General features: G+C 45.3%; 1 protein-coding gene across 1 annotated transcript in view; it reads right to left on the bottom strand.

The window, feature by feature from the left end:
• Positions 1 to 11329, bottom strand: part of RAB21 (RAB21, member RAS oncogene family) — a 33082-nt gene extending 21753 nt beyond the window's left edge. The window contains exons 1-2 of the mRNA XM_033952481.1: positions 11036 to 11329; positions 4080 to 4139 (exon numbers count right to left, since the gene is read on the bottom strand). Coding sequence (XP_033808372.1) covers positions 4080 to 4139; positions 11036 to 11176 — 201 coding nt within the window. The 5' untranslated portion in view covers positions 11177 to 11329. The remainder of the gene's footprint in view (positions 1 to 4079; positions 4140 to 11035) is intronic.
• Positions 11330 to 13316: the final 1987 nt, after the last annotated feature.

The raw sequence follows: 13316 nt of genomic DNA, 5'->3' as shown, positions 1-13316 counted from the left end.
AGTAGGATTAAGGAGCAGCACTGCACTTAAACCTTAAGACCAGGATTCAGGAATGTAAGCAGTTGGGACATACTTCAGATTAACACTATTCAAATGGCAATTTATCCTTTTACAACAAACCAGAACCACAACACAACTTGTGGAGAGGAGTGTGTGGCGCAGTGGTTGGATCTACAGCCTCAGCACCCTGGGGTTGTGGGTTCAAACCCTGCGCTGCTCCTTGTGACCCTGGGCAAGTCACTTAATCCTCCATAGTCCCAGATACGTTAGATAGATTGTGAGCCCACCGGGACAGAGAGGGAAAAATGCTTGAGTTCCTGATTGTAAAAAAACTGCTTAGATAACCTTGATAGGCGGTATATAAAACCTAATAAACTTGAAACTTGTTTCAGTTAAAGAGCACCAGGAAATCTTTTCACAATTTTCTTTCCTTTCTATTCCTTACATCACAGGAAATGCGATCTGCACATGTGTCAGGCCTATAGACCTTGTGAATATTCCCAAAGCTCAAATAGCCCAAATGTACCCAGCTTTTGAAGCACTGGTATAAGCAGAACATGCTGACCTGCAACCTTTACTTCAAGAAATAAAAAAATTCATTCAGAATGAAGCATAGGCTCATAGTCCTCTGCATAAAACAAGATCTCCTCTTCTCCTGTTGAGTTATCAAAGTGCCAGCATCCTAGCAACAGGAAGAAGAAAGGGGCCAGAATGTCACAAAAGATTTCTGCTGCCAGCTACAACACTAGTCTTGGGACACAGCTAGTCAGCAGGAAATCTAACAAAAAACTAGAAAACTCTCTAGAGAAAGCCAATGGTCCTTTCTAGAAAGGGATCAGAATTCACATTAAGCTTAATAAGATATTTTGGGGCATATAAGACATTTGTCACTTAAAAAGTTTATACACAAACACTGCACTGATTTTAAGTACTGCAGAACACAACACGTCATTGCTAGGTCTAAATGACTATTATTATAGCATATGCTATTTTAGAACCTAAAGCTTAGTAGATAACCCAGGAAGTATAAAAGCACAAACTTAAAATAAAAAAAAGTTACTAATATAGGCAGTCCCCATTTTACAAATGTCCGACTCATACTTACAAAAGGGGTCCTCTCCTTCTCCGAGTCCCAACGTGACCTTTTCCCTTCCTCCCATGGGTGTTTTATCTTTTTCTAGCTGGCTCCCTCTTCACAAAGCTGTGGGCAGCAGCTTCTACACGCAGCTCAAACCAGAAGCCTTTCTTCTGACATCAGAGGATGCTACCAAAACCTCTCGCCTAGAATACTGCAACTTGCTTCTCACAGTCTTCCACTAAACCATCTCTCTCCCCTTCAATCTGTTCAAAATTCTGTTGCACGACTTATATTCCACCAGTTGCTATGCTCACATCACCCCTCAAGTCACTTCATTAGCTCCCTTATCCATTTCTGCATAGTGCATTCACTCTGCAACTGTCTCTCTCCTCTCTTTTCCATCCCTATGTACCGTATTTTCACGCATATAACGCGCGCGTTATACACGATTTTTACAAACCGTGCATAACCTTGCGCGTTATATGCATGAGCGCGTTTCACAATTTTTTTTTACATAGTTCCCCCCCCCCGATGTCCGATTCACCCCCCCCCGCAGGACCGCTCGCACGCACTCCCACCCGCACCCCCACCCTGAAGGACCGCTCGCACCCCCACAGCCTCCCGACCCCCCCTCATCATGTAGAAGCTCCTACCGGTGTCCTGCTGCTTCCTCTTGGCGGTCCCGGCCCTTCTGTGAGCCCTGCGCCTGCGCTGCTTCGTCTTCCGGCGGTCCCGCCCTTTCTACGGGCGGGACCGCCGGAAGACGAAGCAGCGCAGACGCAGGGCTCACAGAAGGGTCGGGACCGCCAAGAGGAAGCAGCAGGACACCGGTAGGAGCTTCTACATGATGAGGGGGGGGGGGTCGGGAGGCTGGGGAGGTGCAAGCGGTCCTTCGGGGTGGGGGTGCGTGCAAGCGGTCCTGCGGGGGGGGGGGGGGGGTGAATCGGATGTCGGGGGGGGGCATCAGGGTGGGGACAGGACTTCAAGGGGGGAGAGGAGAGTCAGGGCGGGGGAAAGGAGAGTCGGGGTGGCCAGAGGAGAGTCGGGGTGGACGAGAGGAGAGTTGGGGCAGCATGCGCGGTATATGGGTGTGCGCGGTATATAAATTTTTTTAAACATATATGTCGGTTTTCAGCGCGCTATACTCGGGTGCGCGTTATCTACGTGAAAATACGGTACTCCTCACCGGGACCTCCATTAATACAGCCAAGTCTATCTGTACCCTTCTCCTCTACTCCCAACTCCAGACTATGTTCCTTCTCTCTTGCTGCACCATACATCTGGAACAGATTGCCCGAGTCAGTACATCAAGTTCCATCCCTAGTAGTATTCAAATCCAGAGAACTAGAGAAAGACACGATGGTTGTTACCCGCAGCTAGACGTGGGTAGCCCGAAAGTTGAAATTTCTCTGATGCATCAGAGAAAAAGTTTCGTCAGCCACACACAACTTAAGCACTGAAGAAAGGACACGGACAATGGTCGACGGCCAAGCAGAGAAGCAGCAGCAACCATGGGGAAGTCAATCTATAGGTACGGAGACCCAGGGCCTGAGAAGCCCGTGCTAGTCACATTACACTGCAGCCTGTCCCTTTCAGTACCCCTACCGATGCACTGTAGAATGAAAGGCATGACAGGGAGCAAAATTTCTCTAGCAGGATTTTTCTTAGCTTGATCTCCATTTCCCATGCTCTGTCCTTCACATTTAGCTGCACCTCCATCCTCTCTCGATCGTGTGGTTCCCCTCGCCTTTCCTGCTCAACAGCTGTGTCTTTTAGAGAAAAGCTATACAACCGATAGACTTGTTAATTTTAATTGATAAAATTATTTTGGAAAAACTGATTCGATCCATTTTTTAGACACACACAGCTAAGTTTTTTGGGGGTTTCTTTTTGTGCACTCTGGTCCTTTTCAATCTGTTTCTGGTACAGCATTTTCTACAGTACTGGGAGTGTATGGATAAACAGATTCTCCTCTACAGTGATTAGCACAAATAGATACCATTGGGGAGGAGCGAAAGAGGGTAGCAGACAATGGACGTGGAAAGAGGGGGCAGATGCTGAATGGAAGTTGACAGAAGAGAAGATGCTGGATGGCAGGGGTAGAGAAAGAGGGCACATGATAGGGAAGGAAAGGAGAGAGAGTGAAATGCCAAACCATGGGGTATGGGAGAAGGAAGGGACGAAGAGGAGAGAGATGCTAGACCATTGGCAAGCGAGTTATCAGAAGACAACCAGAGACTGGGACCAACATAATTTGAATAATGACCAGGCAACAAAAAGGTAAAAAAAAAAAGAAAGAAATATTTTCTGTTTTGTGATTACAATATGTCAGATTTAAAATGTATATCCTGCCAGAGCTAGTGTTAGACAGCAAGCATGAACTAAGACCTAAAAGAGAGAAGAAAAGTCTTTTTTATTTATTTTGTTTACATCACAGAGCTGGCATGGGGTTGGAGAGGTTCTATACTTCTAATAAAACTAAGGAGTTCTTTTATTAAGGAATGCATTTAGCATGTGCTAATATTTAGCGCGTGCTAAATTGGTTAGCGTACCTTAATAAAAGGACCCCTAACTATCTTAATAAAAAATTTGCGGGAACAAGGCCCGAGCTTCTGGGGACAGGATGGGGACAAATTTTTTCCCTATGTCATTCTCTACTCCTAGCCCCCTTTTGCTTGTAAAGTGACCATGTCTGAGATACTGCCTGACATGTCTGTTTGATTAGATTGTAACCTATACTGAGCAAGGACTGGTTTCTTGAATGTTTTAATGTACCGCGCTTTGTACATCTAGCAGCACTATAGAAACAGTAGTAGTAGCAGTGATGTGGACTAGTTCCTTACAGTAAAAGATGTTTGACAAAAAGTACTCTAAAACTTATAACATAAGTGCATTCAGAAAGCATTTCCCCCTAAAGTCAGTAACAGTTCGGCTTGTTTCAAAAGGCAACTGCTCCTCATTCAACCAATCTTAGAACTTAGATTTGATCATGTGGACTTACCCATATAGCAAGGTTTACTCTCTTTCCTCCAATGTTCAACTTCTTTGTTAGAAATGATGCCTGTAATAAATAAGATCGATAAGCTAAAAACTGTCAACCCACCATCACTGTTTGTACAAAAAAAATAAACTTCAAAATCTTGCCCAAAGATAAAACTGATGGACAAATGGATCAAGACCTGCAGAAGGGAAAAATAAACCTCTACGAATCAAATGGGTGAACAAAAAAAAAAAAAAAAGGTACCTGCAAAGCTGAAAAATAATTTTATGCACCCGTCATTGATTGGAATGACTGCTCCAAGTACCCTGAAAACACAACATTCTGGGCATGGATTTCAAAGACAGCAATTTATAATTGATGACATGGGTGGAGAAAAAAAAACATAACACACCTCTATGAAGTAGATACAAAGGGAAGGATTATTTACCTACTTTGTTAATCTTCTTTCTAGGAGACAGGAACATCAGTTTTGAATCAGTGGGTTTATACACCTTCACCTGCAGGGTGCATGTACAGCGCCTCATTTTCATTTTTCAGCTCCACCTACCTTTTCTTAGGGCTGTCCTGTACTCCTCAGTTTGTATCAAAGCAGACTGCTTGCTTCTTCAGATAGATTCTCAGTCCCTCCAGCAGGACCGAGAACTCAGCCCCTCACCATACACACTTGGGGAGGAAACACAGTTAGCCTTGCTCCCAAGAAGACCAGTCCTCGAGCTCCTGAACTATTAGTGCAGGCTGGCTGAGTGCATGGGGAATAAACAGAAAAGGGAGGGGTATGGGGACTCTCTCTGAGAAGAAAGTCTGTTCTGCTTATAACACAACAAAGAATAACATTAACGATGATGAACATTTTATAACTGATAAGACAAAATACCTACTTGAAACACCTACTTGAGTGTAGCCTGCACTAATGGTCTTGCCCGTAGGAAGCTCCCTAGCGCCTGCAGCGCCAGGGGGATAGTTTTTAGTTCCAACCTGTTGATTGACCATTTCTGTGCGGGAAACCAATTCCCCTGCATTGGTCGCCCCTCACAACGCACTCCCTTGCTAAAGAGGCAGGCATCTTGTCAGCCTCACCCAGGAAAAAGTTTGAAGTGATATTCCTCAGTTTGAGCTGCAGCTACCAGCTCAGGCTGTGAAATGCCGGGGCTGTCCAAGGAAGCAGCACTGTTTGTGGGGACAAGTGTGATAAGAGTGCCTCATGTAGGGGGACACAAATGCACCCTAGCCCAAGGGACCACCTCTATTGATGTTACCATTGAGCCCAGTACCTTCATGTACTGCCAAGCTATCTGTGCTGGCTTGTCTCACAGCTCCCTGATCTGCTGAGCGAGCTTCGGTTTGCGGGCCTCTGGGAGGAAAATATTGTTCTCATTGTACTGAAACAAATGCCCAGGTACTCGAGGGACTGACAGTTCTAGGTGGCACTTCCAGAAATTTATGACCCATCCTAGGATCTAGAGGAGCTGAACCATATGCCTAATGCTCTTCTACCCTCAGCTGCAGATGAGGTTTGAAAAATCGGCCAATTATCCAGATACGGATGTACCTGTATACCCTCCTTGCGGAGGTAAGTTGCCACTACAACAATCACCTTGGTGAAGGTTTGTAGTGAAGTAGCCAGCTCAAACAGCAGGGCACAGAACTGGAAGTGTTGTCCCATTAATACAGAACCTCAAATATGTTCTGTGGTCTGGGAAAATGGGAATATGTAGGTAGGCCTCCTTCAGATCTAAAGAGGCAAGAACTCCCTTGGCACCACTGAGGCAATGACCAACCTGTTTTCATGCAGAAGCATGGGACCTTGAGGGCAGCATTCTCCAACCTCAGGTCCAGAATCATCCTCTAATCTTCAGTCTCTTTTGGGCACAATGAAGTGTATACATATACACATACAGTATCTGCCCAATCCCAATTTTTCATCTGATATAGCCTCAATAGTTGCCAGATTAATAACCTCTGCACAGTGGCTTGGACATCGACTGCTTTTTCTAGTCTTCCCACCAAGAGTCTACTAAACCAGTGGTTCCCAACCCTGTCCTGGAGGAACACCAGGCCAATCGGGTTTTCAGGCTAGCCCTAATGAATATGCATGAAGCAAATTTGCATGCCTATCACTTCCATCATATGCAAATCTCTCTCATGCATATTCATTAGGGCTAGCTTGAAAACCCGATTGGCCTGGTGTTCCTCCAGGACAGGGTTGGGAATCACTGTACTAAACAGCCTGGGAGGGGATGGAACCTTGAGTTTGTACTCCTCCTGAATAATGTCCAGCACCCAGTTGTCTGCGGTGACTTTCGCCCCATTCCTCCCAATAAGCTGTAAACCTCCCTCCCATCCTGGGGGTTATGGCTGCTGTCGTGGCATCATAACTGCGTTTTTGGGGCCCCTGTGACATTAGCTCCAGCAGACTGGAACGTTAGGTCCCCCAAATCTCTGCCTTGGGCTCTGGAGGATCTATTGGCCAAACAACCCGCCAAGTACCGACAAAAGCGCCTAGCCACAAAAATTACCTCAAGGAGATTCCCTAGGGGCCTTTGGTCTGCTATCTGGTAGAGACTTGGGTATGTAATCCTGCACACTAGCCATCATATGGTCCAGCCCTTTCCAAAGAGCAACTGACCCTTGAAAGGCAATTTGCTCAGTGTTGCTTTAGAGGCAGAATCTCCCAGCCACTGTCTAATCCACAGCTTTCTACGGGCAGAGACGGTGTATGCGGAGACCTTGCTAAGTACTCTGAACAGATCACAGTGCATCTGCCACATAATCCTCTTCCTCCATCAGGAATTGCGCTTCTGCATTGGCTTTCCCCTGCCAGGGTCCAATATAACTGAGTGGCATGTCTCTGCAATGGACACCACTGCTGCTGCCCTTAATTCAACACCACAGCTTAAAATTGTCTCCTATAGACAAAATCCAGCCTTCAACCTTGTGGATCCTTTAACACGACTACCCCTTTACTGGGAGGGAGGTACGCTTGGTAACATGTGCCACCAGTGAATCCATCTTAAGAGAGATGAAAAGCTGCTGGAATTCAGTGTCCATGGGATATAGCTTTGTCATGGCTTTTGCTACCCAGAGGGGCCTTCTGGAGCATCCCAATGGTCCATTAGCATCCCAGTGATGTCCAGGTGCGAGGGAAAGCACCTAGTCTGATCTTTTGTGCTGCTCGTAAGCAAGCACTGAGCCATAGAAGACTGGGCTGTTCTATCTTTAATTCTGACTCAGTGATTACTTCTAATAGCGCCGAAGGCTTAAAAACCAGGGCTGCTATCTGGTCGAGCACGAGGCCAAATCGCCCACTACTGAGGACTCCAACTGAGAGAGTAATGGCATATAAAAAATTCTCTTCCTCCTAGTCTTCATCAGACTAGCCCTCTGTCACTGGAGCATGGTTTGCTGTGAGGAACAGGCACTCTGAGTGGGAAGAAAACCCTGGCACTACAGCTGCCAAGACCTCAAAGGGGCTAAAATGGTTGCTGTAATTCAAGTATGCCTTGTACATCATGTTAATAAATTCCAAAGCAAAACCCTAACCAGGACGCCCCGAAGACCCCTGCAGGTGCTTTTGTGTTTTCCCAGTAATAGTTTTCCCAGTAAGGGCTTTTCTTCACCAGGGCCACACAGTCTGCATTTACTAGCTCTGACCAGGATTTCCAACTTGGGTTTCGGACTGAGAACCCAAACTACCAAAGGGTCTAGGGTGGCTCCTGCATCCTCCCACCCCATCACCCCTTGTGCTGAGCTACTGTACTTGTGGAATATGGAAGGTCCCTGGCCAGTTATCCACAGCAATCTGGCATGAATCCAGAGTATCCTGGCCTGAGGAGTCCATCTCATCTAATTTTGAGCAAAACTGAGGTGTTTTGAGGCAGATAGAGGATTTTATTCAAAAATCGGGAAATCTAAGATAGCCACCACAGCAGTGATTTTAGCACTAAAAATGGCCTGTGAGCTACACAGTGATTTTAGGGGTGGGTAACCCTGGCTCTTACCCCATAGTGCAAACCTCCTACCACCATTTTGAAGACACCCCCCCCCCCTGATTCTGTTCTGTGGGTATTAGCCCTGTACTTACTGTGTCATGATTGTGCTGAATACTGCCTAGGCTGACACTGCAGCCATCTGAAGGGACCTCTGCCTCAGTCAAGCCTGAAAGCCAGACTGCTTGCTTCTTCAGATCGATTCTCAGTCCCTCCATCAGGACTGAGAACTCAGCCCCTCTCCGTACACACTTGGGGAGGAAACACAGTTAGCCTTGCTCCCAAGAAGACCAGTCCTTGAGTTCCTGAACTATTAGTGCAGGCTGGCTGAGTACATGCCCTGCAATGCAGGTGGCCCTTTGACTAAAGGCTTCTGGCCTGAAAGTGTGTTTTCCTACAGCCAGAGATGTTCCAAGACTGGGAGCCTCTGCAGCACTAAATAGCCTCTCGACTGAATGATAAACCTCCCCCCAAAAAGAAAGAAAGAAAGAAAACTGAGCACAACAGACAGGCTCCTACCACCTTGTGTGTAAAGAGAATAACCGAGTACAGGACAGCCCAGGGAGAAGGGAGGTGGAGCGGAAAAATGCAACTGAGGATCTCTACATACATCCTGTGGGTGAAGGTGCATAAACCAACAAGACCAACATTGCTACTGAACTAGAACACGATTTAGATGTAATAGTCATGAGGCAGTTAGCACACGTTTTAGCGCTGCCCTATGATCCAGATCTTTTTTGGAAGGGAAGACAGATTTTTCAGATGAATGGGGTTTTCTTACATCACCAGAATGCCCTTAAGATTTTTTTTATTTAACTAGATAGATTTATCTTCTCCGACATGTGTTGAGCTTGAACTATTTCTTTCTAAAGCCCTATTGATCATGACAAGATTTATTACTTCAGTGGAAATCTAATTTCCCTGGTTTTCTACAGTGGAACAATATGATGTTTAATCTACTTTTAATGGAACATAAGGCTGTAAGATCACAAGACTCTCATAATGGACCAAAGAGAATAAGAGAGCAAAATTGTTTAAAATATCAAGATCCTTTAGCCATCATTCTGAGCCTAGTATTTTATAAAATCTGTAGTTCTCAGTATATCTAACAGGGCACTTCCCCCCCCCCCCAAACAAAAAAAACACACAAAAAAAAACACAAAAAGTAAAAAAAAAAAAACAAAACTTTTGGGCCCAAGACATGTGCCTAGTTTACCTATACCTTAATCAAGATTATCAACATGTGTCAAATTTTGGTTTTTCCCCCCTTACTATTAATGCAATGCATGTAAGCAATGATAATTATGACCTTTTTACTTGGTTCCAATGTTTTACCATATCATATGTTATGGTTCTGTTAAAAGTTTAATTGACCTAAATAATTTTACTTTTTCTCCTACAATATTGTGGAGGATTTAGGGTTGTTTTTTTAACTGTTACACTTTTCCCCACTCTTAAAAGCAAGCCAGTGATATGAGCTAGGCTTCCGATTCTAACAATGGTTTATTCTGAAGTCAATTTCCTGGTTTTGAGGCTTGCTATTTGTTAAGAATTATTTTCCCAGATCACACCTTTTTGCAATTAATCATTAACAAAATTTAGTGTAATTTTGCTGCAAGTATTAAGTTTGCTCCCTTACATATATTATTAGCAAGTCTGTTAAAAGTTACTCGATTAAATATAACATTTAGGGTCATATCATTCCACCATGTTACAATTATAAAAAGTAGAAAACACAGACAGAGAAGTTCCTAAAAATCTAGGTTACTAGGGAACTGATGCACTACAGGTGTTATCATATTTGTAAATATGGGGAAACACTAAGAAGCTTACTACTGTGTATATGCAGGTGGGAAAGGTTTCTTTAATTCAAATCCAATATACCCTCCTTATTCTTTTATGTTCTTCTTTCGCACTATTATATCATGTACCATGATGGTCACTTATATATATATTGCAAATCCAATGTACCCTCCCTCATCTTTTTTTGTTCTTTCACATTATTATATCAAATACTATATATATACTATATATATTTGATATAATAATGTGAAAGAACAAAAAAAGATGAGGGAGGGTACATTGGATTTGCAATAATAAGAATCCCCAGGCAAGTCTATCAGGTAAAACCAAGTCTGAAGTCATGACTAAACTGTAATTCTCTATTTAAATTTTGCTTTATACTATAAAAATACACAAAATGCAACACATAGGGAGGTCCTGAGAAGGCCATAGAAAAAGTCATAGCTTAATTGGTACATTAGATAGAGTGGGAACCTGTTGGGACAGTTAGGGAATAATGCCTAATACCTGAATAATTTGTAATCCGCATAGAATTGTAGGATATGCGGAAGTTATTAATAATAATAATAACTTTAATTCTTGTATACCGCCCATCCATAAGGTTCCGGGCGGTTCACAAACAAGAAGAACTGTACAATCGGTGAAGTTTGCATAAAATTCTGTAGAACAAAATAATGGAATAGGAAATAAAAATACAGTTATGTAACAAACTTTCTAAAAAAACATAAGAATACATTTGGGAAATGAAAGGGCTTAACCAAAAGTTCATTTTTCCTAATTGAAACGACCAGCCTTGACAGAAGGCTACCTAAAGGGCTCCTTTTACTAAGCTGCGTTAGGGCTTTAACGCGCGCGAGCCGGCGTTAGTTCCAGCCCTGTAGCGCGCGCTAAAAAGCGAGCGCCCCTTAGTAAAAGGGAGCCCCATGTCGTTATGGGTAGTTTTAGATGATCTGTAGAAGTTGAATTGGGAGGATAAGTACCCATCCGGTTTCTCTCTCTCTGGAACAGACAGCCAGAGGCACCTACTTTTTTTGTTTCGTTAAGAGAACGACTTGCGCGCGTCACACAGAGAAACGGGGTCAAAGCCGCCTCCCTCCTGCGTTCCGGGCTGAGCGCGCGCAAAGCGTCGGCACGAGCCACCCGGCCCCGCCCCCCCCCCCCGTCTACCTGCAAGGTGGTGAGGTGCTTGTCGTTGAACTTGTTCTCGCAGTAGCGCAGCACCAGCGACGTCTTGCCCACGCAGCCTTCGCCCAGCAGCACCACCTTGAACGAGTAGGTCTTGCTCGCGCCAGCAGCACCGGCCGCCATCGTGACCTGCGAGCGGCGCCGAGACTCACATGAGACGCCCGCCGGGGGAGGGAGACGGGGGCACCGGGGGACCAGAGCCCTCAACGGCAGCTTCGGCCTCTAATGGCGTCTCCTTCCTCCTACGTCACGGCGGAAGCGCGTGACGGAGGGCGAGTGGGGGGGGGGGGGGGAAGGAGGAGGGTTGGCGCGCGCTTACGCGCTACGCTGAGCATGCGCAGGCCGGCCGTCGCCCCTCGGTGCCGTGACGGGAGACGGTATAGGGTGGTAAAGGACGAAACAAGACTACTACTGATACTAGAGACTACGCAGCGCTGTACATCAAAACGCAGAAGAGACAAGCCCCCTGCTCAAAAGCGCTTACAGTCTAGTCAAGACAGACTCAGGTGGAGGAACTCTATAGAGTTGTATTATGATGTCATCAAGAATTCCGAGTATGACCCAGATGCATTATGATGTCACTGAGCGTCCAGACAGCTTCTACTACTAATCATTTCAGTAGTGCTACTAGAGACTACGCAGCGCTGTACATCAAAACACAGAAGAGACAGCCCCTGCTTAGTCTAGTCAAGAGAGACAAACTGGGCAAGAAGGTGCATCTATAGAGCTCCATTATGATGTCATCAGGAATTCTGAGTATGACCCGGATGCATTGTGATGTCACTGAGTATTCGGACAGCTTCTTTTACTATTAATCATTTCAATAATGCGACTAGAGACTGCGTAGCGCAGTACATCAAAACACAGAAGAGACAGTCCCTGCTCCAAAGAGTTTACATCCTAATCAAGACAGACTGGGCAAGAAGGTGCATCAATACACTGTTCTCAGGTGGAGGAACTATATAGAGTTGCATTATGATGTCATCAAGAATTCTGAGTATGACCCAGATGTATTGTGTTGTCACTGAGTGTTCAGACAGCTTCTACTACACAGAAGAGACAGTCCCTGCTCAAAAGAGCTTACAGTCTAGTCAAGATAGACAAACCAGGCAAGCAGGTGCATCAGTAGACAACGTCCAGGTGGGGGAATTACAGAGGGAATGGTGTTTAGCAGGTGCATTGGAGTTTGGCATTGAAAGCAGCTTCAAAGAAGGGGCCTTTGAGCATGAGTTTGAATTCTGCCAAGGATGGAGCTTGATGTACCACATCAGGCAGTTTTTTTCCAGGCATAAGGTGCAGCAAAGCAGAAAGGAGAGTAGTAGTTTGGGGAGAGATACTGAGGAGCTGCAGAGCAGATATACATGTAGGTCATTAAGAGAAGTTTGAACTGTATTCAGAAACAGATAGGGAGCCAATGAAGTGACTTGAACAGGGTAATGATGGGATTGGCATGTGGGATCTCTTCATGGAGGTAGTTAGGGGGTGGGCCATTAGTGTGGGCAGATTAGATGGGCTGTGGCCCTTTTCTGTCGTCATGTTCTATGTTTCTAAGTAGAAGAGCAGGGCTAGCTCAGGGGAAGTTCCAACAAGATGGCAGCCAGTTAGGTCATAATCTGTGCTGTCTCCCTTATCCTACTTTTTGTTTTATTTTGCTTTATTGATTTTCTTTTGAATTTATTTTTAACTGGTTTTGTTTCTGTCTCTATTACTTTCATTACAGTCTCGTTTATATTTGTTTTTTAAGCTCACTTCACTGATTTTCCAGTTTGACAGTTGCTCCGGTCCAACAGCTGAGGGGGCCTCTTACCTGCTGCTTGACTGGTTCTGTGGTGGCGGTTGAGAGATGTTGGATTGGGTCCTGATTCTTTCGTGGTGGATTATAGAGGTCTGGCTTTTGGTTCCTTGTATCTGCATGCAGACAACAGCGTACTTCCGTTTCACTGCATTTGAGGACGTGCCGCTGGGGAGGAAGACGGCGCATCGGAGTAGGCTCGCAGGCGGTGCTATTAAGGAGAGGGCGGCCTCATAGGGATTCCCATCGTATGCAGTTAAGGAAGCAATTGTCCTGCCTGGGATGTGGTCTTGTTCTTCGGAGGGATCCTGGGATCCTAGGTGACAGCCATCGGAACTGAAGATGATGGCAGTTGATCGTTTAAGGCAGCTGATGCACCGAGTTGATTGTGGCGGTTGTTCGGCTGTTTCAGACAACACCAGATCCTTACAACTTGCCTGCTTGTGGTATTGCCATACTTCTGATCTAAAT

This window comes from Geotrypetes seraphini, chromosome 7, assembly GCF_902459505.1.
Source record: "Geotrypetes seraphini chromosome 7, aGeoSer1.1, whole genome shotgun sequence".
NCBI lineage: Eukaryota > Metazoa > Chordata > Amphibia > Gymnophiona > Dermophiidae > Geotrypetes > Geotrypetes seraphini.
The sequence above is the reverse complement of the archived record's forward strand: the minus strand, read 5'-3'. Positions and strand labels throughout refer to the sequence as shown.